This window comes from Mauremys mutica, chromosome 12 (assembly GCF_020497125.1).
Source record: "Mauremys mutica isolate MM-2020 ecotype Southern chromosome 12, ASM2049712v1, whole genome shotgun sequence".
In the NCBI taxonomy this organism is placed as follows: domain Eukaryota; kingdom Metazoa; phylum Chordata; order Testudines; family Geoemydidae; genus Mauremys; species Mauremys mutica.
The window spans coordinates 36,892,157-36,917,796 of record NC_059083.1 but is presented as its reverse complement, the minus strand read 5'-3'; the positions used below and the strand labels follow the sequence as shown (position 1 = coordinate 36,917,796).

General features: G+C 46.0%; 2 protein-coding genes across 2 annotated transcripts; both read left to right on the top strand.

Moving 5' to 3' along the window:
* The first annotated feature begins 7,286 nt into the window (after positions 1 to 7,286).
* LOC123346725 (olfactory receptor 14A16-like) lies at positions 7,287 to 8,132 on the top strand. Its single transcript, XM_044984196.1, has 2 exons — positions 7,287 to 7,763; positions 7,830 to 8,132. The coding sequence occupies exons 1-2, from the start codon at positions 7,287 to 7,289 to the stop codon at positions 8,130 to 8,132; spliced, it is 780 nt and encodes a 259-aa protein (XP_044840131.1).
* Positions 8,133 to 24,264: 16,132 nt separating this feature from the next.
* On the top strand, positions 24,265 to 25,224 carry LOC123346724 (olfactory receptor 14A16-like). Its single transcript, XM_044984195.1, has one exon. It carries the CDS (start codon positions 24,265 to 24,267, stop codon positions 25,222 to 25,224), a length of 960 nt encoding a protein of 319 aa, XP_044840130.1.
* Positions 25,225 to 25,640: the final 416 nt, after the last annotated feature.

The following is a 25,640-nucleotide window of genomic DNA, read 5'->3' as shown; positions in this document are numbered from 1 at the left end:
GCTTGGGTGAAACCAGGGAACTTTTCCACTAACAAAGCTGTGCACCTGGAAGAGACTCAACATCTGAGAGGTGGCTTTGCACGCTGCTGATTTAGATTGAGCTCTGATCAGAATGTCATCCAGGAAAGGTTACAGATGAGCTCCCTGTGACCTGAGTCACTACTGGCCATAATTTGCACCCTTGTGGTCCATTACTAAGGAAGCATGCAGGGATATGGAGAAGGGACTCTCCTTTTATGTACAGAAAGGGTCCTTCCAGGGCAAGGTAGAGGCACATTTCCAGATACTGTTGAGTGGGGGAAGATTGCACAGCTGCCACTTCGGCTTCGGTGTGCTCTGTTTTGTTCTATGACTGGAGGAGTGTTAACGGAACACTTCGGCCTTGGCTATACTTGCGAGTTAGTGCACAATAAAGGAGACCCATGCGCTGGATATGAGTCAGCAGTGTGCCCTTGTTGCCAAGAAGGCCAACGGCATATTGGACTGTATTAGTAGGAGCACTGTCAGCAGATCAAGGGAGGATCAAGGGAAGTGATTATTCCACTCTATTCGGCACAGGTGAGGCCTCATCTGGGGTACTGCATCCAGTTTTGGTTCCCCCACTACAGAAGGGATGTGGACAAATTGGAGAGAGTCCAGTGGATGGCAACGAAAATTATTAGAGGGGTGGGGCACATGACTTACATGGAGAGACTGAGGGAACTGGGGTTATTTCATTTGCAGAAGTGATGAGTGAGAGGGGATTTGATAGTAGATTTCAACTACCTGAAGGAGGATCCCAAAGGGGGTGGAGCACGGCTGTTCTCGGTGGCAGATGACAGAACAAGAAGCAATGGTCTCAAGTTGCAGTGGGGGAGATCTAAGTTGGATATTAGGAAATACTATTTCACTAGGAGGACGGTGAAGCACTGGAATGGGTTCCCTAGGTAGATGGTGGAATCTCTTCCTTAGAGGTTTTTATGGTCAGGCTTGACAAAGCCCTGGCTGGGATGATTTAGTTGATGTTGGTCCTGTTTTGAGCAGGGAGTTGGACTAGAGGTCCTCCTGAGGTCTCTTCCAACCCTAATATTCTATTATTCTAACCTGAACTATAATCGTAACAGTGCTGCTGCACCACTATAATAACGGAGACAGTCCCTGCCCCAGGGAACTCACAGTCAAAGGACATGTCTACACTTAAAATGCTGCATCGGCACAGCTGCGATGCTGTAGCACTTAAGTGAAGACACTCCTATGTGAGAGGCAGTAGCTATGATGACCGGAGAAGCTCTCCCACCAACCTAGTGCTGTCTACACTGCAGGTTAGGTCGATATAACTACATCGCTCAGGGGTGTGGATTTTTCACACCCCTGAGTGATGTAGTCATACCAATATAGGTGTGTAGCACAGACCTGGCTTAAGAGAACTGTGGATGTGTGCAAGGGTTCTGCAAGGGTTGGGGTGCATTCTCAGAGCTGGAAGCATGGGGAGGGCTGGGTGAAGAGGCAATGCTGGGGTGTAGCAGGGTTGGATGGCACTGGCAGAGCTGGGGTTATAGGGGTTGGGTACACTAACTGAGTTGGAGGTGCAGTGGTTGGGGTGCACTGCCAGAGCAAAGGGGTGCTGTGCCTCCCTCATTTGAGCCCCCACCTTCCCCCACTTACCAAACTTTCCCATTTATCCCCCTACCAATAACACCCTCCCCTTGTAAAAGAAGCAAAAAGAGTCCTGTGGCACCTTGTAGACTAACAGACGTATTGGAGCATGAGCTTTAGTAGGTGAATACCCACTTCCTCGGATGACATGCATCCAACGAAGTGGGTATTCACCCACGAAAGCTCATGCTCCAAAACGTCTATTAGTCTATAAGGTGCCACAGGACTCTTTGCTGCTTTTACAGAACCAGACTAACATGGCTGCCCCTCTGATACGAGAAGTAATTATGTGAAGTTAATGAAGGAACAGCCCATTCCAGGCCAGCTGAGACTCTGGCGCCATTAGGCTCTTAGCTATTGTAGGTCACATCTGTTCTACTAATTTATATTTTATTTTGCCATCCTGTGGGAAACGCCTTTGTGACTCATGCCCTGCCTTGTTTTTAGCCAAGGGTCCTTCCAGGGATGCTGCCATCATGTGAGATTCAGGGCAGGTGATGTTTCCCCTCTGGAGGGTTAGGACCAGTTAGTGCAGGTTGTCAGGGTGGCTTGCTCCAGAGGTGAGATCAGAGCTGGGCTCACAGCCCTGTAGACTGGATTCAGCTATTTAGCCCCAGAACATGAACATCCTGGACTGTGACTGTGTCTGAAGTATACACAAGCCGGCATCAGCTCTAGAGCTGGGAGGGGCTTTCAGTCCTTGATCCTATTTAGTCCATCGCCTCTCACCCAAGCCTGCCCTGGGAGGGAAGAAGGGAGCACCCATCTGTGCTAGGAAGTGCAGAGAGACGCTGCAACTCAGAACATGCAGTGAAGGGGCGTGACAACAGCGTGAATACAGTGATGGGGGCATGGAAGAGAGAGAGAATCAAACAATCCTGACAGTCGGTGGATGGATAGATAGATAGATAATGACCAATGATTCTTAACATTGCAAGATCAAATGCACTGCAAATTGGGATAAAGAAGACGGGCAAGAGCATATTTGGATACAGACTGGCTAACCTAGTGAGGCCGGCTTTAAACTAGGTTCAACAGGGGCAGGTGACCAAAGCCCACAGGTAAGTCAAAAACATGGAGACCTGGGAGAAGGGTAGGAATCTGGGGGGAGCACTGGCTGCTATAGCAGAAATAAGGGAGAGACAAGACAGCACTGGGGGTGGGGAATCAAATCAGTATCTTAGATGTCTGTATACTAATGCGAGAAGTATGGGGAATAAGCATCAAGAACTTGAAATGCTAGTAAATAAACACAACTATGACATAGTTGGCATCATGAAAACTTGGTGGGATAATACACATGACTGGAATATTGGTATAGAAGGGTACAGTTTGGTCAGGAAGGACAGGCAGGGAAAAAATGGAGGAGGCCTTATGTATTAAAAATGTATACACTTGGACTGAGGTTGAGATGGAAATAGGAGACAGACATGTTGAAAGTCTCTGGGTAAGGATAAAAGGGGTAAAAAACAAGAGCGATGTCATGGTAGGTCTACTACAGACCACCTAACCATGAAGAAGTGGTGGATGAGACTTTTTTTAAACAACTAACAAAATCATCCAAAGCACAGGACTTGGTGGTGATGGGGGACTTCAGCTACCCAGACATCTGTTGGGAAAATAACACAGCAGAGCACAGATTATCTAACAAGTTCTTGGAATACATTGGAGACATTTTTTTATTTCAGAAGGTGAAGAAAGCTACTAGGGAAGAGACTGTTCTAGATTTGATTTTAACAAATAGGGAGGAACTGGTTGAGAATTTGGTTGAGAATTTGAAAGTGGAAGGTGGCTTGGGTGAAGGGGATCATGAAATGGTAGAGTTCATGATTCTAAGCAATAGCAAGAGGGAAAACAGCACAATAAAGACAATGGATTTCAGGAAGGCAGACTTTTTAGCAAACTCAGGGAGTTGGTAGGTCAAATCCCATGGGAAGCAAGTCTAAGGGGAAAAACAATTGAAGACAGTTGGCAGTTTTTCAAAGAGACATTATTAAAGGCACAAGAGCAAACCATCCCACTGTGAAAAAAGATAGGAAGTATGGCAAGAGACCACCCTGGCTTAACCAGAAGATCTTCAGTGATCTAAAAATAAAAAAAAATAGTCCTACAAAAAGTGGAAACTAGGTCAAATTACAAAGGATGCATATGAACAAATATCACAAGTGTGTGGGGACAAAATTAGAAAGGTCAAGGCATAAAACAAGATCAAACTAGCTGGGGAAAAAGGGTAACAAGAGAACATTCTACAAATACATTAGAAGCAAGAAGAAGACTAAGGACAGGGCAGGCCGATTACTCAATGAGGGTGGAAAAACAATAACAGAAAATGTGGAAATGGCAGAGGTGCTTAATGTCTTCTTTTTTTTGGTTTTCATCAAGAAGGTAGATGGTGATTGAAAGTCTAACACAGTGAATGCCAGTAAATATGAGGTAGGATCAGAGGCTATGATAGGGAAATAATTACTTAAACATGTTAGATGTCTTCACGTGACCAAGGCCTGATGAAATGCATTCTAGAATACTCAAGGAGCTGACTGAGGAGATATCTGAGCCATTAGCGATTATCTTTGAAAAGTCATGGAAGAGGGGAGAGATTCCAGAAGAATCCAGAAGAAGGGCAAATATAGTGCCAATCTATAAAAAGAGAAATAAAGACAACCTAGGGAATTACAGACCAGTGAGCTTAACTTCTGTGCCCAGAAAAATAATGGAGCAAATAATTAAGCAATCGATTTGCAAACATCTAGAAGATAATGAAGTGATAAGTAACAGTTAGCATGGATTTGTCAAGAACAAATCATGTCAAACCAACCTGATAGCTTTCTTTGACAGGGTAAAAAGCCCTTTGGACAGGAAAGAAGATGTAGATGTGGTATATCTTGACTTTAGTAAGGCTTTTGATACTGTCTGGCATGACCTTCTCATAAACAAACTAGAGAAATACAACCTAGATGGGGCTACTATAAGGTGGATGCATAACTGGGTGGAAAACTGTTCCCAGCCAGTAGTTATCAGTGGTTCACAGTCATGCTGGAGGGGTGTAACAAGTGGGGTCCCACAGGCATCGGTTCTGAGTCTGGTTCTGTTCAATATCTTTGTCAATGATTTAGATAATGGCATAGAGAGTACACTTATAAAGTTTGCAGATGTTACCAAGCTGGGAGGGGTTGCAAGTGCTTTGGAGGATAGGATTATAATTCAAAATGATCTGGACAGACTTGAGAAATGGTCTGATGTAAATAGGATGAAATTCAAAGAGGACAAAAGCAAAGTACTCCACTTAGGAAGGAAGAATCAGTTGCACATATACAAAATGGGAAACTACTGTCTAAGAAGGTGTGCTGTGGAAAGGGATCTTGGGGTCATAGTGGATCACAAGCTAAATATGAGTCAACAGTGTAACACTGTTGCAAAAAAAGCAAACATCATTCTGGGATGTATTATCAGGAGTGTTGTAAGCAAGATTTGAGAAGTAATTCTCCTGCTCTATTTCATGCTGATTAGGCCTCAACTGGAGTATTGTGTCCAGTTGTGGGCGGCACAGTTCAAGATGTGGAAAATTGGAGAAAGTCCAGAAAAAAGCAACAAAAATGATTAAAGGTCGAGAAAACATGACCTATGAGGGAAGATAGGAAAAAAAATGGTTTGTTTAGTCTGGAGAAGAGAAGACTGAGAGGGGACATGATAACAGTTTTCAAGTACATAAAAGGTTGTTACAAGGAGGAGGGAGAAAACTGTTCTTAACCTATGAGGCTAGGACAAGAGGCAATGGCTTTAAATTGCAACCAGGAAGGTTTAGGTTAGACATTAGGAAAAACTTCGTAACTGTCAGTCTGGTTAAGCACTGGAATAAATTGCCTAGGGAGATTGTGGAATCTCCATCATTGGAGATTTTTAAGAGCAGGTTAGACAAACACCTGTCAGGGAGAGTCTAGATAATACTTAGTCCCGCCATGAGTGCAGGGGACTGAACTAGATGACCTCTCGAGGTCCCTTCCAGTTCTTTGATTCTATGAGTCTATGAAAGTACATTTTCTATTTCAATTAAATGTGTTAGATTATTAATATACAGGTAAAATTTAATATCAGAACTATGAATTGGCATTAGAACTCTTTAAGACTTATCTTTCAAATTAAGCAGACATCTAGAGATAACATTTAAAAAAAATTCATCAGCAAAAATTGACTTTTCATTGAGGTTGTGAGAACCAAAAACTGTTGGAAATTCAAAAATTTTAGTCATAATAAAAAAATGCTTTCATTTTTATGGCCAGCAGAGAAAATGTATTCAACTGAAAACTCAATTTTCCTTTGAAATAAAGCAGAAAGTGTCTGACTACTCCTAACTGGAAACTTAGCTTTAAGCCAGGGTGGGGAACATGAATATTGTCGAATAACACCACAATTTCCAACCTATTCCCTCTATTGCAAATTTTTTTTTATGTCTTTCAAAGCTTCAGGATAGTAAAACTAAGTAAGTAGCAAAGTTGGCAGCCTACCAAATATATTTAAACATCCTAATCTCTCTAAACTGAAGCCCAGAGAGTTGAAGTCCCCAGACAAAGATAGGGTATCTTAATCCTACCCAAGGACATATAAGAGGTTGATGGAACTAGAACCCAGCTCTCCTCTTCTACCATAATAGCCTCTGTCCCACACTTCTGCCTGCTAAACAAAAATACTGTCCACACATGCACAAAACATACACCTAGGAAGAAACAGTCCATCCCCAAAAGAGTTTACATTCAAAGTAGACAAGACAGATAAATGGAGGGAGGGGAACGAGAGGCAGAAGTGACTGCCCCAAGGTCACAGTGAAGGTCAGTGGCAGAGCCAAGAGTAGAACCCAAGTGTCTTGACTGCCGCTGACCTGCACAGTACAGACATAAAGTTGCAGAGGGAAACAATGCACCCTAGCAGTAACTGAGCAATGCTACCAGCCCATAATCGCCCAGAGATGGAAATGCAGCTACGATTTGGTGCTATAAATCAATGTGTAAACAGGCAGCTGGCTGTCTGTGTGGTGTTGGGATGGAATCATCACAGATGAGCTGCCGTATGGGACTCCGGATAAGTCCACGCTGCGTTTCCCAGGAAAGTGGGAATCAGGCTGTGTGGGCATTTTAGTTTCATGGCCAAGTTATCAGCCTGGTCTCTGTAGCAATAGGGGCAAAATGTTGGCTAACATTGTTGGATTTGGGTTGTACTTTGTTCCATCCTCCATACTGCATTTGATCAAGCCACATATTGGGCCAGATTCTCTGATGGTGTAAACTGACCAATCTACATTGACTTTAATGGAGCAATGCCAATTTACACTCCTGTGATAACACACCAGAGTAGTGCTCTGTTTGTGAGCGTTGAGGAACACTAGCTACTCCAGTCAATAGAATTGACAAATGCTGTGCACCTTTGACATTCACATCATGAAAGATTATGGAGAGGGGAATCAGGGTCACTCCGTCTCTCACTATAAGCCTGACCATTGCCCTTGTCTTTCCCTCCACAGGCAGGACACGATGAACTAAGAAAGAAAATGTCCAACCAAACCAACATAACAGAGTTCCTTCTCCTGGGATTCTCTGACGTTTGGGAGCTGCAGATATTGCACTTTGTGGTGTTTCTAGTGATTTTATCTGGCAGCCATGATGGGGAATCTTCTCATCATCATGGTTGTAGCCCTAGACCACCACCTTCACAGCCCCATGTACTTCTTCCTGATGAATTTGTCCATCCTAGACCTCGGCACCATCTCTGTCACCGTCCCCAAATCCATGGCTAATTCCCTCATGAACACCAGGACCATTTCCTATTCTGGATGTGTGGCCCAAGTCTTTTTTGTCGTCTTCTTTGCTGTATCTGACTTTGCCTTACTCACCATCATGGCGTACGATCGATATGTCGCCATCTGCAAACCATTGCACTATGAGACTATAATGAACAGGAGAGCTTTTTTCCAAATTGCAGCCAGTGCCTTGATTAATGTAATTGTCTATTCTTCATTGCACACCAGGAACATATTTGCAATCTCCTTCTGTGGTGGTAACGAGTTGGATCAGTTCTTCTGTGAAATTTCCCAGCTACTCAAGCTCGCCTGCTCTGACACGTACCTTGGTGAAGTTGAGGTACTCATCTTGAGTGCATGCTTAGGCTTAAGCTGTTTTGTTCTTATAATTCTGTCATACACTTAGATCTTCCAAACAGTGCTGAGAATCCCCACTGAGCAGGGTCGGCATAAAGCCCTATCCACCTGCCTCCCTCACCTCATTGTGGTCTCCTTGTTTGTTTCCACTGGCATCTTTGCTTACCTGAAACCCACCTCCAGCTCTCCATCAGGTCTGGATCTCATGGTGGCTGTTCTTTATTCCGTGCTGCCACCAGTGATGAATCCGATCATCTACAGCATGAGGAACAAGGAAATCAAAGCTTCCCTGAGGAAACTCACTGGCTGGAGGTTATTCAGCAAGAATAAAGTGTCTATATTTCTCTTATGAACATGGATTTTATCTGTGTTTCTTTACAAACACAATCCATTGATGACACTTTGTTATTTTCCCCTTAAGAATACGCTGTATGATTTTTTTTAATGCAAAATGCTGTTTTTATAGTGGTAAATCCAGACTTGCTCCACTAAGTCAATGGAGTTATTCTAGGTTTATACCAATGTAAGTAAGATGTCCATTAACACGTCTCCAGTCATAGGGAAGGAGGCGGGGGGTGGGGTGGTTAGTGGATTACCGATTGTTGTAATAAGCCATAAATCCAGTGTCTCTATTCAGTCCATGATTTTTGGCATCTAGCAACATTATGAATTTAAGCTCCCTTGAAGGTGTTGTGCAAATTTCCATTGGGAGAAGGACTGAGCGATCAGATATAGAATTGTTTTGCAGATATAGAATGATCTTTTTATGAAAAGTGTTCACCCACAGGCACTAGGGTGTTTTTGTCTTTTATCACTTTCCTGTGTGAGTTCATTCAAGAGCGCGGTGATTGTTTGGTTTCACCCACATAATTGTTATTTGGGCATTTAGTGCACTGCATGAGGCACATCACATGTTGTAATAGGCATGTGTAGGATCCATGGATCTTGACAGATGTTTTGTTGGGGGTGATGATCATCATAGCAGTGGAGATATGTCTGCAGGTTTTATATCTGTTCTGGCAGGGTTTGGAGTCGCTTTGTGTTGGTGTGTCCTATTCTGTGGGGAGTCTGCTTCAGAGGATGAACTTGGAGAGGTTGGAAGGTTGTCTGAAGGTCAGAAGGGGGAGTTCTGGAAAGATTTCTTTCAGGACGTGGTCCCCATTGAATATAGATTGTAATTGTTTGATGATACCCTGTGTCGTCAACAGGCGAATTCACCTTGAATGGTCCCTTGAAATATGTGTTAACTATTTGCACTTTACAATCTGTTCCAATTTATATTTAGCTGTAATCCTCTGAGTACATTTCCTAGACCTGAAGAAGAGCTCTGTGTAAGCTTGAAAGCTTGTCTTTCTCACAAACAGAAGTTGAGGAATAAAAGCTCTTACCTCTTTCACCTTGTCGCTCTAATATCCTGGGAACAACATGGCTACAGCACCACTGCATAAATCAGTGTTGTGTTTTTCTTGAGGTTGTCGAAAGACTTATTTAAGAGGAAGGTTTTGCAATGTTTCCTAAAGACAATCAGACTCTGGATAATGAGGCCAAATTTTGATCCCATTGAAGTAACTGGAATTTAGCCACTCACTTCAAAGGAATCATGATTTGGTCAGTGGCCAATACACACAAGGATCCAAGTGTGGATCCAGGCAGCTTGGAGAAAATGAATGCAACAGAGATATGAGGGTGAGATTCCCATCTCAGCTAAACCAGAGCGGATGCAGAGTAGCTCCATTGACACCACCAGTTTAATACTGACAAGGTCTTCGACCAAAGACACGGGACTAAGTTCAGTAGTAACATAAACTCTGGTACAAGTTATTTGTTAGGGGTCATTTTGTTATAATATTGGTGTGAATGGGAAAATGCCATCACTTGAACCGATCTTGTATTCCATATGCCATCCAGTTTAAATCTAGTCATATCCAAACTGAGAAAGGATCTAAGAAATTGGCCTGTTATTAGTATTAGAATACTATCTTTGTGCATGGTTGTGTACACTGCATATATGACAGACAAAGGCGGAGTCTGAAATTAGATAGAGAGAGAGAGAGAGGACCGTTCTTTGTCCTAACACACAACCTAATTGTGTCATACTGATAGATTTCTATTTGATTGTGAATTGATAGATAGATAGATAGATAGATAGATAGATAGATAGATAGATAGATAGATAGATAGATAGATAGATAAGGCAAATTATTGAGACTCATTTCCTATTCAAGACTATCCCCAGATCATGATTTTCTTATAAACATTAATTATTAAATATTATTTACCAAAAAATTTCTCTGATGGTACGTCCATACTACCCGCCAGATCGGCGGGTAGCAATCGACTTCTCAGAGTTCGATATATCGCGTCTCATCTAGATATGATATATTGAACTCCGAATGCGCTCCCGTCGACTCCGGAACTCCACCACCGCAAATGGCGGTGGCGGAGTCGACGGGGGAGCCGCAGACTTCGATCCCGTACCGTGAGGACGGGTAATTAGTTCGAACTAAGGTACCTTAGTTCGACCCCCCGCCCCAGTGTAGACCAGGCCTCACAATATCTTACTCCACAGCTCTAAGGAGGGAGATTCCACCACCTCCCTAGGTAACCCATTCCAGTGCTTCACCACCCTTCTCGTGAAAAAGTTTTTCCTAATATCCAGCCTAGACCTCTCCCACTGCAACTTGAGACGATTACTCCTTGTTCTGTCATCTGCCACCACTGAGAACAGTCTAGATCCATTCTCTATGGAACCCCCTTTCAGGTAGTTGAAAGCAGCTATCAAATCCCCCCCTCATTCTTCTCTTCTGCAGACTAAACAATCCCAGATCATTTGGTAATTATCCAAACTAAGTTAACTAAAGTTAATGGCGTTACTTTAGGCTTACACCAGTGTAAATTAGATAAGATCTATCTATCTATTGCAACAAACCAAAACAAAATGTTAGTTAACACAAAGTTAAGGTTGTTCCCCAGAGCTGGCAATAGCTAGAATTGGCAGATATTGGCACACACACAGGAGGGAAATAGGGGCTGTCAGCCATACCTGTTCTGCCTCTTCCCCTATTTTCCCCCAGTCTCCTGTCATTCACTATTATGTCCCCCTTCGCAGTGCACCACAATTCTCCTCCACTCTACTTAGCTCCCACTCCTCTCCAATTGACTCATCCCCCCCGTTATTCACTCCTCTGTTGCTACCCCCAAAACCACTTGTTAGGAGAGCTTTTGACAACTAGCCAAATGCCTAGGCCACTGCCAGTAGCTGGAATCCTGATTATCTCGCTCATTGCTAAAAGCAGCTCAGGAGTTGAGCGACCACAAGACGTGAGCATTAGCCTGCATCCTTCCTGGTAAGCTCTCTTTTGAAATTGCTGAAGTTTGCGTCTTAGAAAAACAGGAAGTCTGGCTATAGTTTTGACTGCTGTTAGGTGGAAATTCAGCTGCAAGGCTAACAGCTCAAAATTGCTTGCTAGTGTTTTTTTTTATTATTATTTTTAAGTGACATATTTTTAACACCTGCTTCTTGTTTAATGGTTGGTTTTGATTGGTAAGCTATGTAACACTTGTAAGGATAAGAAGGGGACAAGATCTGGGTTAAGTGAACTCTGCTGTGAATCCATCTTCAGTTCCCCGGTGGTAGACGGAAGGCTGGCCACTGGAAATCTGTCACTGGACACTTGAGGACCACTCCAGACCTTGAGATAACTACAGTTTGGGGTGCTCCAACATAACCTGCTGCTTGTGTGTGTACGTGCTGGAGACTAAATAAAGTAAAAGCTTTAAGTGAAAGCACTCTTTTTTGCACTGTTCATATCAACCACTTATCAGATGGGTGTGCTGTGTCCCCATTGATTAATTTCCTGACACCACCTCTTAAGGAGTAAAGTTACTGAGAGCTTTGGATTCAGAAAATCGCCGGGTAACACCCTCTCCCGTCGTCCCCTCCCCGCCCCCCAATCCCCTCTGCCCAGCAGGAATGTGCATGTGTAACCTATTTTTAATTCCAAAGTAGTTTCAGCACCTTCCAAATTTTCTGCTGTGCTCGGGTGACATTTCCAGAAATTAAAAACCCTTGGACAGAGGCAGATGCCACCTTCTTTTAGTTTCAGTTTTTGGCCCACTATTAGAGTCAAATTCAGTGCCCGAGTGGGGCTCAGGTTTGATGGCCAGACCATTCCTTCTTTAGAAGCTTAGGTCTTGTGATCCAGAGGTAGCGTTCAACCAGCTCATGCTCTCTCCATGCACATGCACTGTGTAATCTGTTTAGCGCCACACCAACCACTTCAAAGGCTGATGTGCCTAACTGGAGAGCTACACATTATGGCTAATTGCATTGTAACTTGATTTTCCCCAAAAGGCTGGTATCTGGCCTGCACTCTGGTGCGATAACCATCAACCACTGGGGAACCTGCTGCTGTGAGGATCTGAGCCCCGGTTTGATCTCTCTCTGTGTGAAAAAAAAATCAGCACCAAAATACCGTAACTTTAAGAGAAATTAGAAGTAACTCCATTGCAGTCAATGGGACTGACACGACCCACACTTAGTCAGGAGTAATTCAATGGGGCTGACTCCCCTCTGACCCCAGGGTAACTCAGTGGAGTTGTGATGCAGTACAGCTGGTCTAAGGAAGAGGAGATTCAGGCCTTTTGACTCCAGTCCCCACCATGTGCTGTTTAGGAAAGACAGAAATAAAGGCAAAGGTGGTGGAGTAGCATTGTATTTCAGTGATGAGGTTAACTGTAAAGAAATAAGAAGGGATGGAATGGATAAGACAGAGTCTGTCTGGGCAAAAATCAGATTGGGAAAGAAAGCTACTGGAGTATCCCCTAGGATAATGCTTGGGGTGTGCTACAGACCGGTGCGATCTGATTTGGAGATGGATAGAGACCTCTTTAACGTTTTTAAGGAAGTAAACACTAATGGGAATTGTGTAATCATGGGAGACTTTAACTTCCCAGATATAGACTGGAGGACAAGTGCTAGTAGTAGTAATAGGGCTCAGATTTTTCTGGATGTGGTAGCTGATGGATTTCTTCATGAAGTAGCTGAAGAGCCAACAGGGGGGATGCCATTTTAGATTTGGTTTTGGTGAGTAGTGAGGACCTCATAGAAGAAATGCTTGTAGGGGACAACCTTGGTTCGAGTGATCATGAGTTAATTCAGTTCAAACTAGATAGAAGGATAAACAAAAATACATCTGGGACTAGGGTTTTTTATTTCAAAAGGGCTAACTTTAAAGAATTAAGGAAATTAGTTAGGCAAGTGGATTGGACTGAAGAACTTGCGGATCTAAAGGCAGAGGAGGCCTGGAATTACTTCAAATCAAAGTTGCAGAAACTATCAGAAGCCTGCATCCCAAGAAAGGGGAAAAAAATCATAGGCAGGAGTTGTAGACCAAGCTGGATGAGCAAACATCTCAGAGAGGTGATTAAGAAAAAGCAGAAAGCCTACAGGGAGTGGAAGATTGGCGGGATTAGCAAGGAAAGCTACCTTATTGAGGTCAAAACATGTAGGGATGAAGTGAGAAAGGCTAAAAGCCATGTAGAGTTGAACCTTGCAAAGGGAATTAAAACCAATAGTAAAAGGTTCTATAGCCATATAAATAAGAAGAAAACAAAGAAAGAAGAAGTGGGACCGCTAAACACTGAGGATGGAGTGGAGGTTAAAGATAATCTAGGCATGGCCCAAATTCTAAATAAATATTTTGCCTCGGTCTTTAATAAGGCTAATGAGGAGCTTAGGGATAATGGAAGGATGACAATTGGGAATGAGGATATGAAGGTAGATATTACCACATCCGAGGTAGAAGCCAAACTCGAACAGCTTAATGGGACTAAATCGGAGGGCCCAGATAATCTTCATCCAAGAATATTAAAGGAACTGGCACATGAAATTGCAAGCCCATTAGCAAGAACTTTTAATGAATCGGTAAACTCAGGGGTTGTACCGTTCGACTGGAGAATTGCTAACATAGTTCTTATTTTTAAGAAAGGAAAAAAATGTGATCCGAGTAACTATAGGCCTGTTAGTTTGACATCTGTAGTATGTAAGGTTTTGGAAAAAATTTTGAAGGAGAGGGTAGTTAAGGACATTGAGGTCAATGGTAGTTGGGAAAAAATACAACATGGTTTCACAAAAGGTAGATCATGCCAAACCAACCTGATCTCCTTCTTTGAGAAAGTAACAGATATTTTAGACAAAGGAAATGCAGTAGATCTAATTTACCTCGATTTCAGTAAGGCATTTGACACGGTTCCACATGGGGAATTATTAGTTAAATTGGAAAAGATGGGGATCAATATGAGAATTGAAAGGTGGATAAGGAGCTGGTTAAAAGGGAGACTACAACGGTCATACTGAAAGGTGAACTGTCAGGCTGGAAGGAGGTTACTAGTGGAGTTCCTCAGGGATCAGTTTTGGGACCAATTTTATTTAACCTTTTTATTACTGACCTTGGCACAAAAAGCGGGAATGTGCTAATAAAGTTTGCGGATGACACAAAGCTGGGAGGTATTGCTAACACAGAGAAGGACCGGGATATCATACAGGAATATCTGGATGACCTTGTAAACTGGAGTAAAAGTAATAGAATGAAATTTAATAGTGAAAAGTGCAAGGTCATGCATTTAGGGATTAATAACAAGAATTTTATTTATAAATTGGGGACGCATCAGTTGGAAGTAACAGAGGAGGAGAAGGACCTCGGAGTATTGGTTGATCACAGGATGACTATGAGCCACCTATGTGATACGGCCATTAAAAAAGCTAATGCGGTTTTAGGATGCATCAGGAGAGGTATTTCCAGCAAAGATAAGGAGGTGTTAGTACCGTTATACAAGGCACCGGTGAGACCTCATCTGGAATACTGTGTGCAGTTCTGGTCTCCCATGTTTAAGAAGGATGAATTCAAACTGGAACAGGTTCAGAGACGGGCTACTAGGATGATTCGAGGAATGGAAAACCTGTCTTATGAAAGGAGACTGAAAGAGCTTGGCTTGTTTAGCCTAACCAAAAGAAGGTTGAGGGGGGATATGATTGCTCTTTATAAATATATCAGAGGGATTAATATTAGGGAGGGAGAGGAATTATTCAAGTTTAGTAACAATGTGGGCACTAAGAAGTTTAGACTTGAAATTAGACGAAGGTTTCTAACCATTAGAGGAGTGAAGTTCTGGAACAGCCTTCCAAGGGGAGTAGTGGGGACAAAAGACATATCTGGCTTTAAGACTAAGCTTGATAAATTTATGGAGGGGATGGTATGATGGGATAGCCTAATTTTGGCAATTACTTTGGCAATTGATCTTTGATTATCAGTAGGTAAGTATGCCCAGTGGTCTGTGATGGGATGTTAGATGGGTTGGGATCTGAGTTACTACAGAGAATTCTTTCCTGGGTGCTGGCAGGTGAGTCTTGCCCACATGCTCAGGGTTTAACTGATCGCCATATTTGGGGTCAGGAAGGAATTTTCCTCCAGGGCAGATTGGCAGAGGCCCTGGAGGTATTTCGCCTTCCTTGGCAGCATGGGGCAGGAGTCACTTGCTGGAGGATTCTCTGCAGCTTGAGGTCTTCAAACTGCAATTTGGAGGCTTCAAAAACTCAGACATAGGCTAGGGGTTTGTTATAGAAGTGGATGGGTGAGATTCTGTGGCCTGCATTGTGCAGGAGGTCAGACTAGATGATCATAATGCTCCCTTCTGACCTTAAAGTCTATGAGTCTATGTCCTGCATCCACTGAACCCCTCTTACACTAGTCCCTGAGTATCTCCCTCTCTCTCTCTCACACAGCCCAGACCCCACAAACAAACACCCACAGCCTCTAATCCCCTCATTGCCCACTCATAACCCACAGACACTTCCAGCCCCTGTCTTTTGAGATTCCCCCTCTCACAGGCCAGAGCCAATTTCCTCACCCAGAGTTTGTGACTCAGCTTCCTCAGAGATCCCTACTTAACCCCTCTGCCCACCAGTCCCCTCCTCTGCTCAGCCTCATTCCCCTGACATGGTCCAAGACCCAGGGAACAGCCCTGCTTCCTTCCACCCCACCTCCAAACACCAGCCCATTCTCTCCTCCATCTCCCCATTGGCAAACCCAGGCCACCACTTTCTTCATTCCCCACTCTCCTTCTTCCTCTGCCTGGCCCAGCTCTGCTCTTCTGAACTTTGACTCCAGGGTGGGCTCCGCCCAACCCTGTCCAATACACAGTTAAGCTGGGGAACAAGGTATCACTCAGGCCTGGTCTACACTACGAGTTTATATCGAATTTAGCAGCATTAAACCGCATTAACCCTGCACCCGTCCACACAACAAAGCCCTTTATATTGATATAAAGGGCTCTTAATGCCGGTATCTGTAATCCTCCCCAATGAGGGGAGTAGCACTGAAATCGGTATTGCCATTTCGGATTAGGGTTAGTGTGGCCGCAATTTGATGGTATTGGCCTCCAGGCGCTATCCCACACTGCACCATTGTGACCACTCTGGACAGCAATCTGAACTCGGATGCACTGGCCAGGTAGACAGGAAAAGCCCAGCATGGGGCGCTGATCAGCACGGGTGACCATGCAGTCCCAGAATCAAAAAAGAGCTCCAGCATGGACCTTACGGGAGATACTGAATCTGGTCTCTGTATTCTCTATATTGGGAGATGAATCTGTTCTATCAGAACTCCATTCCAAAAGATGAAATGCCAAAGCATTTGAAAAAATCTCTAAGGCTATGATAGACAGAGGCCACAGCAGGGACTCAACACGGTGCTGCGTGACAAGCGTAATGGAAAGCCAAAGAATCAAATGGACGCTCATGGAGGGAGGGAGGGGGACTGAGGTCTCAAGCTATCCCACAGTTCCCGCAGTCTCCGAAAAGCATTTGCATTCTTGGCTGAGCTCCCAATGCCTGAAGGGTCAAAAACATTGTTGCAGGTGGTTCAGGGTATATGTCCTCAATCTCGCCCCCTTCCCCCCCATGAAAGAAAAGGGGAAAAATCATTTCTTGCCTTTTTTCAATGTCACCGTTGTGACAGACCTAAACCAGTAGGGGTACAGGAGTCTGGTAGAGGGCAAATATACTGGTCACTGGATGAGTAGTTTTCTGTTCCCTGAGTGATCAGAGCAGGGGCTGCACTAGAGTAATCAGGAACCTGCTAGAACCAGTTAAGGCAGACAGGCTGATTAGAACACCTGCAGCCAATCAAGGCAGGCTAATCAGGGCACCTGGGTTCAAAAGGAGCTCACTCCAGTCAGGCGGGGAGGAGCCAGAGGAGAGGAAGTGCATGTGAGGAGCTGGGAGCAAGAGGCACAAGCAGCTGAGAGGGAGAGGGTGCTGCTGGAGGACTAAGGAGTACAAGCGATATCATACACCAGGAGGAAGGTCCTGTGGTGAGGATAAAGAAGGTGTTTAGAGGAGGCCATGCGGAAGTAGCCCAGGAAGGTGTAACTGTCATGCAGCTGTTACAGGAGGCACTGTAGACAGCTGCAATCTGCAGGGCCCTGGGCTGGAACCCGGAGTAGAGGGTGGGCCCGGGTTCCCCACAAACCTCCCAACTCCTGATCAGACACTGGAGGAGTTGACCCAGACTGTGGGGAAGATCACTGAGGTGAGCAAATCTGCCAATAAGCGCAGGACCCACCAAGGTAGAGGAGGAACTTTGTCACACCGTATGTCTACTGGATGCTGCTGGTGTACGCGGTGCTACAGTGCTAAACAGTAGCATACCCTCCCCTTCCCTTCTTGGTGGCAGACGTGCAATAGGACTGGTAGCCATCGTCATCATCCCATGAGTGCTCCTGGCTGGCTTCGGTGAGTTCGGCCGGGAGCACCTGGGCAAAAATGGGAATGACTCCCGGTCATTCTCTTCTTTAAGCTTTGTCTCCTGGAGGTTCAGTCCTGCCTGGAATATCATAGCAGCTGGAGGCTGCACTCCTCTCCCCCACTCTCCCCTTTAATGTCTAATGGAGATTCAGTCCTGGCTGGAATATCATAGCAGCTGACGGCTGCCTCCCCCAGTTTTATCTCAATAAAGTCAATGTTTCTTATTCATGCATTGTTTATTACTTCATCACACAAATGGGGGGATAACTGTCACGGTAGCCCAGGAGGGGTGTGGGAGGAAGGAAGCAACGTGTGGGGTTGTTGCAGGGGCACCCCCTAGAATGGCATGCAGCTCATCATTTCTACAGGATCTCTGGGGCTCTGACACAGAACAGCTGTCCTCTCTGGTTCTTTAGTAGGCTTGCCCGATATTCTAGGCAGGACTGACTCTACCTTTAGACAAAACATAAAGAAGGGAATGACCTGAGAAGTCATTCCCATTTTTGTCCATGCGCCTCCGGCCGACCTCACCGAAGCCAGCCAGGAGCACCCATGACAGCAGCAGATGGTACAATATGACTGGTAACCGTCTTTGCCAACTCGCAAAGCAGCAGACTGTACAATAGGACTGGTAACCGTCTCTGCTAACTTCCAAAGGCAAGGGGATACTGCTGTGTAGCACTGCAGTACTGTGTTTGTCAGCAGCATCCAGTAGACATATGGTGAGAGTGAAAAAAGGCTAAATGGGCTCCACGATTGAGTGATGACATTCACACAGAATCACCCACGACACTGTTTTTGCCCCATCATGAATTGGGATCTCAACCCAGAATTCCAATGGGTGGGGCAAACTGCAGGAACTATGTGATAGCTGTGGGATAGCTACCCACAGTGCAACGCTCTGGAAATCGTCGCTAGCCTCGGTACATGGACAAACACCGCCGAATTAATGTGCTTAGTGTGGCCGCGTGCACTCGACTTTACACAAACTGTTTCCAAAAATCGGTTTCTGTAAAATTGGAATAATCCCATAGTGTAGGCATACCCTCAGACAAAGAGCCCAGCAAGGTGAATCATTGACGGGGATCACAAGAGCCTTCACATTTACATCAGATCAGAGAATGAATTAAACCGCGATGATGCAGGTCTCCAGCCAGCCACTAACTCACAGGGAACCTCCCTGACACAGAGGTCAGTGAAGAATTGTTCACTGGGAGGCACTGCCCCTCCCTCTACAGCAGCTGGTGATGGTCCCTCCAGGAGTCACTGCTCTGAGTAGGGCTGTTCCCGGGAGAACGTGGAAAGAGGCACTTTTAGTCCCATAAAGCTCTGCTGACTCTCAGGGCACGATTCATACACTTCAGGGCCATTCATGGGGCTCTGCCCCCTTGACTCTGTACCCCACATGGAGTGGGAGTGGCGGGGGCCCCTCAAAGAGAGGCTGAGACAGTGGCATGGGACCCCCTGCTCCCTCCCAGAAGATCAGTAGGTCAGCCAGGGTTTGCAGCATTTGGGTTTGCTGCCTGAGAAGGCCCATTGTGTTCTGGGGCATCTCCCTCTCCTTTTCCTGCTGGGATTCCTGGGCCATTCTCCTGTTCACTCTGCCTTTCTCCATGCCATCTGCCATGTCGGCACTCCAGGCCCTCTGTTTGTGGTCCAACATATCCTCCCTTGTCCTCTTCTTTCACCTCCTCAACAGGGTCAGGCCTTCTGTGGGTGCAGAAGGGGCACACCTCAAAGGCCACCATACTAGAAGGTGCTGATAAAAGAGACAGATGTATCATTTACAGTCACAGTGGAAAGGGAAAGGTAAGTCTCAAAACTACCTTCCCTTATTCCCATCAACACTTTTAAAATGACCTGCTTCGTGACAGTGGCAGCTTTGGAGCACCTTGGTACCACATCGCTTTCCAGCTCCAGCCATGCGGAGGAGTATGGCCTTCCGGGGTGGTGGGGGGGAGGATTTTCCATTGCCTGAAGCTATAATATTTCAGGCCCCATTCCAGGGATATGATTTTAGGGCAATGGCACTGATTATTGGCACTATTTGCCACAGGCAGTAGTAGAGTGACCACCTTCTAAAAAGGCAAAAGTGGGACACATGCATGAGCCCAGCCCCCTCCATGGCCCTGCCCCTTCTCTTCCCTTGAGCCCCCACCCCCTGCTCCTCCTCTTCTCCCAAGGCCTGCAACTGCACACAACAAGGCAGAGCTCCTAGGTGGGCAATCAGGAAAAGGCATTTCAAAAATATGCAGGGATTTGAAAAGGGTGTGTGACTTCTGGTCTCCACGAGCCTGAGGCAGTTGAGTTCACCATTGTGACCAGCAGAGTCATTGTTGCATGGAATGGGGCATTGTGGGACAGCTGCTGGAGGACTGTTAGGATTGACACAGGTCATGTACTGTCTACACTCATCCAGCATAAACCTCTGTAGGTCGACCATGGCTCAATGCCACTCAGGGAGGTGGTTTTACTGCATCATCTTCACGAGGTGCTTACATCAGCCAGAGACAAAACTGTAGACATGGGCACAAATAGATCAATGCAAGTTGACTTATGTCGACCTAACTTTCTAGTGTAGACCAGGCCTTAGACGCACCCATGATCCACAGAACCCTCCACTCAGGGGCTGCTATGTGTATTTTGCCGCCCCAAGCACGCAATCAGGCTGACTTCGGGGGCATGCCTGTGGGAGGTCCGCTGTGAAGGCGGATTTGGTATACTTGTCGCCGAATTGCCGCTGAAGCCAAAGGTCCAGAGGACCTCCCGCAGGCATGCCACCGAAGGCAGCCTGACTGCCGCCCTCACGGTGACCGGCAGGCTGTCCCCTATGGCTTGCCGCCCCAGGCACGTGCTTGGTGCACTAGTGTCTGGAGCCACCCCTGCCTCCACTCAGCTGCTGAATAACCCTGTCGGCACCTAAGTTTCTGCCTCAGGCAGGCACCCAGTTGCCTAGCTCACTGCTAAGCCCAGAAGGAACCTCAAAACAGGTGAAGTTGAACGTTTCCCCACCAAGCTCACCTGCAGGTGCCGAACCGGTAGGTGTCCTGAGAACACACGTCACTCCACCCAACACAGCTGGTGGGGTGGGGAGGCAAAAGTCACCTTCAAGCCATTGGTTAAGGCACTCAGCTGGGATATGAGAGTAGCCACTTCAAGTCCGTCCTCTACTTGAGGAGAAGGGCATTAACAGAGATATGCCCCCTCTCAGGGGAGTGCCCAAACCACTGGGCTATGGGATAGCCTGACATGAGGCTTCCTCCAGCTCTCCCACTCCAACTGTTTGATGCTGCATCCATAATTAAACATGCCTTGGTCCGGAGAGAATGTGGGACCCGCTCCACAGCCCAGTGGTGGGGGCATCCCGCTGAGGGGGGAACACCTGTTCAAACCCTGCTCCATACCACGCAGAGGGGGGAGTTGAGTTGAGGTCTCCATGGGACATCTCAAACTCCTGGCCTAGTCCTTTGTCCTACTCCCATGGGTGCAGTCCTTTCTCTCCCTCGCCCTCCCACCCCTTGACCATCTGCTATGCGGTTGGGTACGTCCCACCTCTAATCTTGCAAGAAACAGCTTAGACGCCTGGCTCCAGAAGGGCTCCCGGCAGTGAATTGCTGGAAGAGCTAGGCCCCTCTTTTCTGCCTGGACTTAAGCGCAGAACTCTCTGCTAGAACACTTCCCTCTCCTTGGCATCTGCTACTGGCTGGCTTAGGCAGCTCCACACCTAGTGTGCTGGCTTTGTGCATCCCCCCTCAGGCATCTACCTCTTTCCAGGCATTGTATGGCGATCTGGGGCACCAAACAGAGGATCTGTGGTTTCCCCTGGGTGGCAGGTTACCTAAAAGCTAGGCACTGCAATACAAGGCATTGCAATAGCTAAGTGGATCCCCACCCACTAGGCCATCCTTCCACCCCATGTGGTTATAAATCCTCTCCATCCTCATTGTGAACCTCCTATGACTGGTTCTGCCCCTCATAATACAGAAGGTGCAAGCAACAGGTAAGGCTTGACAAGGGGTTATTTATTTCCTACGATAGCCATTGGCTGGCAAAAAAAGACACCTGATGACAAAGACCTCTGATAACTTTACTGTGAATGGGCAATAGGGGAAGCAGAGGGTGGGGGCAGGGAGGGGGCAGCTATACTGTATAATGGGCACTAAGGGCAACAGAGGGTGGTCTGGGAAGGAGTTGCTATATCTGATGTACAGGGCTCCAGGGAGAGACTCACCAACCACCCTTAGAGAACGGACATAGATAAATCTTCTATCCTCAGCGCCAACTCTTTGCTGCCAGAGCAACCCAGAGTCAGTCACGCAGCTCATAGGCAGCGAGCAAGAGGTCTGAGTTTATTGATATTCAGTCTCACTGAGAACAGTGAAAGGGTCCTTTGGCTACCTAACATTTGGCATCCAGATCCTACTGTGATAGGGGCATCAGAGGTAGATAGATAGATAGACAGATGAACTTCAGTGATTCCTTCCCAGCAGTACCTTGACGTTGAGAAAGAAACAGTTTCAGCTGGAATAAAGCCGCACTCCTCAGCACAGTAAGTTGACAGTTGTCATTAAATATCTGGGATATTTAAGGAGTTGAATTTAGCCATATAAATGTGAGTAACAATGTTCACTTTTTACTGTGAACTCAATCAGCTTGGTATAGCTAATTCCATGGCACCCAGGGGCAAACTCATTTTGCTTAATTTTTATCTTTTTTACATAATGGGGAACATGGGATCTGAATGGAGACCTTGGGTCCAGTTTCTGCACTGCCAGTGTCTTGTCTTGTCCTGTAATTTTGGGCAAGGGACTTAACATTCATTGCTTTCTTTCCCCATGCGTCGAAAGGGTGGAAATCAGGAACAAATTCATTAAATTCAGTGGGATAGCGCTGTCATCCGTGAGGTCAGATTCTGGTCTTCTAGATTCTCATAGACACTTGGGGCCAGATTTTTAAAGGTGCTTAGAGGGATTCTGAGATGAACCTAAGCACGTACAAACCATTAAATCAATGAATGTTAGGCATCTAGATGCTTTTGAAAATCCAACTGGGCACCTAAACACCTTTAAAAACCTGGCCCTTCATTCTTGATCCACTGTGTGATCCAGTGGCAGGAGGAAATTATCTCCAATTAGAGCTGGCCAGGAATTTTTCAATGAAAGGGTTTTTTTGTTGGAAAACACAGATTGTCAAAATCAAACTGTTTTGCTAAAATGTACCAGTTTCAATGAGACATACATCAGGAAGGCATCTTTATACTTTTGAAAATCCCACCCGATGCCTAAACACCTTTAACAATCTGGCCATCTATGGGGTAAGGCAGCGGCTGAGCGGGGGTTTTGTGACTGTCTGGGGGGCATAAATGTTGGACTGAGGTGCCTAAAATGGTATTTAGGGTCCTAAGCCCCTTTGTGAATCAAGAACTTAGTAAGCAAAGTGACCAGACAGGGCTTAAAATAAACACAAGCAGCAGGTATGTTGAATAAAAAGATGCGATTAAAGTAGCACCTCATGAACCTGTATTGTAAACCTTGCAATTACATGGTCATGGGTGGCTAGTTCTATGAGTCTGAGGTGTCTGGGCACCAGGAATATTCCTGGTACCCAGGCACCACGGGCCTGGCTCCAGCACTGTCTGAGGCCAGGTCTCTTACTCGGCCCCACCTCCTGCCCCCAGGCGCCCTCTCCCAACATGTCCCCCGGGCCATTTAAAACAGCCCGGGACCACCATTCACCACCGGCAGGGCAGAGGAGCTGAGTGACTTCCCACCTGCTCCCTCCACATGGATGCCAGGTCCTCTCTGCAGGCTCTGGATGGGGTGGGTCTGTGTCCTGCCCCAAGCACCCCTGCAGCCAACAGGAAGCTGCGGGGGAAGTGCCTGGGGGTAGTAGCGCGTGGAGACTCCTGGCCTGCCCTTCCTAGGAGCCCCAGGTAAGCACTGCAACTCCCCACCCCAACTCCCATCCCAGAACCTGCACCTACTCTTCAGTCCCCAAACTCCCTCCCAGAGCCTGCACCCCCTCCCTCCACATGTCCTCCTGCGTCCAAACTCCCTCCCAGAGCCTGCACCCCCTCCCTCCGCACCCCCCCACACCCAAATTCCCTCCCAGAGCCTGCAACCCCTCCCTCCGCACCCTCTCCTGTGCCCAAACTCCCTCCCAGAGCCTGCACCCAACCCCCAGCCCAGAGCCTGCACCCAAACTCAGTCTCAAACCCTGCACCCCTCATCCCCTCCTTCACCCCCAGCCCCTGTCCCAGCCTGCACACAGCACCCAAACTCCATCTCAGAGCCTGCACCTCAGACCCCCTCCCCCACACAAACTCCTTCCCACTGACCAACCTCTCACCCATCCTGCACCCCACTCTCCTGCCCCAGCCCAGGGCTTGCACCGCAGACCTCCTTCCCTGACCCAAACTCACTCCCAGAGACTTAGGCAGGTGGTGGGGGCATGGAGCTTGGGGCGGTGGAGCTTGGGAGGCAGGTTCTGGGCACCACCAAAATTTCTACAAACCTGTACATGGTGATGGAGAAGAAAAGGAAGAGTCTTGTTATTTTCCTGAGCTGCAATATATGTCCTGCAGCATAATATGTAAAGACAGGCTCTATCTACCTTCTGTTTCTCATTCCATGACCATTTCCCATTGGCCTTCCCTCTGCAGTGTATAGCTACACAAGAAATGTCCAACAGAACTACTGTGACTGAGTTCCTTCTTCTGGGATTCTCTGATGTGCGGGAACAGCAGATTTTACACTTCCAGGTGTTTCTAGTGATTTATCTGGCAGCCGTGGTGGGGAATCTTCTCATCATCACAGTCGTAGCCCTTGACCACAACCTTCACACCCCTATGTACTTTTTCCTGGGCAACTTATCCTTCCTAGACCTCTGCTACATCTCAGTCACCATCCCCAAGTCCATGGCTGACTCCCTAACTAACAACAGACTCATCTCTTTCTCTGGATGTGTCACCCAAGTCTTTTTGGTTGTAACTTTTGCAGTAGCCGAGCTGGCCTTTCTCACGGTGATGGCATATGACCGCTACATTGCAATTTGCCACCCTCTGCATTACAGGGTTACTATGAACAGAGGTGCATGTGCCCAGATGGCAGCTGGCTCATGGATTAGCAGCATGATGTGCTCTGTATTACACACAACTAATACTTTTAGGTTACATTTCTGTGAGTCCAATGTTATCGCTCAGTTTTTCTGTGATATCCCACAGTTGCTAAAGATCTCTTGCTCTAATACACATGCTAATGTAATAGTCATGACTGCCCTTGGATCACTTCTAGATGTGGTCTGCTTTGTATTGATAATTGTGTCCTACATTAACATCTTCTCCACGGTGATCAGAATCCCCTCTGAGCAGGGCAGGTACAAAGCCTTCTCCACCTGCATCCCTCACCTGGTTGTTTTTTGTTTATTTATCAGTACAGCATCATTTACGTACATGAGGCCCAGGTCAATGTCTTCAACATCTCTGGACCTGATGGCTGCTGTATTGTATTGTGTGGTGCCACCACTAATGAATCCAATCATTTACAGTCTAAGAAACAAAGAGATAAAAAAGTCTCTGTGGAAAATGATAGGCAGGATATTTTTTTCCAACAAAAGCAAATTCGTCACACTGAACTCTTAGCGTCCAACTGGAATGAAGTGTTCCCATGCTCTACCTTATGGAATGGGACAGACTCTGTATGAGGACCAGCCTATGTTCATGTTAGGGTTAGAACTTGGTGTTCTGCATTTTCTGATTTTGGCTGAAAGATTTTAAGATTTGAAAGAAATATGGGGGGAAATATTTAAAGCATCCAAGTGTCCCAGGAGCCAAAGTCCCATTTTCAAGTAAGACTCAGACACTTCTGAAAATTTTACTCTTGGGTGCTCAAATACCGATGAGTTTTTGATAGAATGTGTGAGTCTAATTATCTTTTGGCCCCTTTGAAAATCCCCGAAAAAGCTAATTGCAATTTTTCCATATCCTATTTTGGAATATCCACTTAAAAAGAACTTTTTTTATTTCAAAATGTCATTTCCAAATAAAAACAATGATTT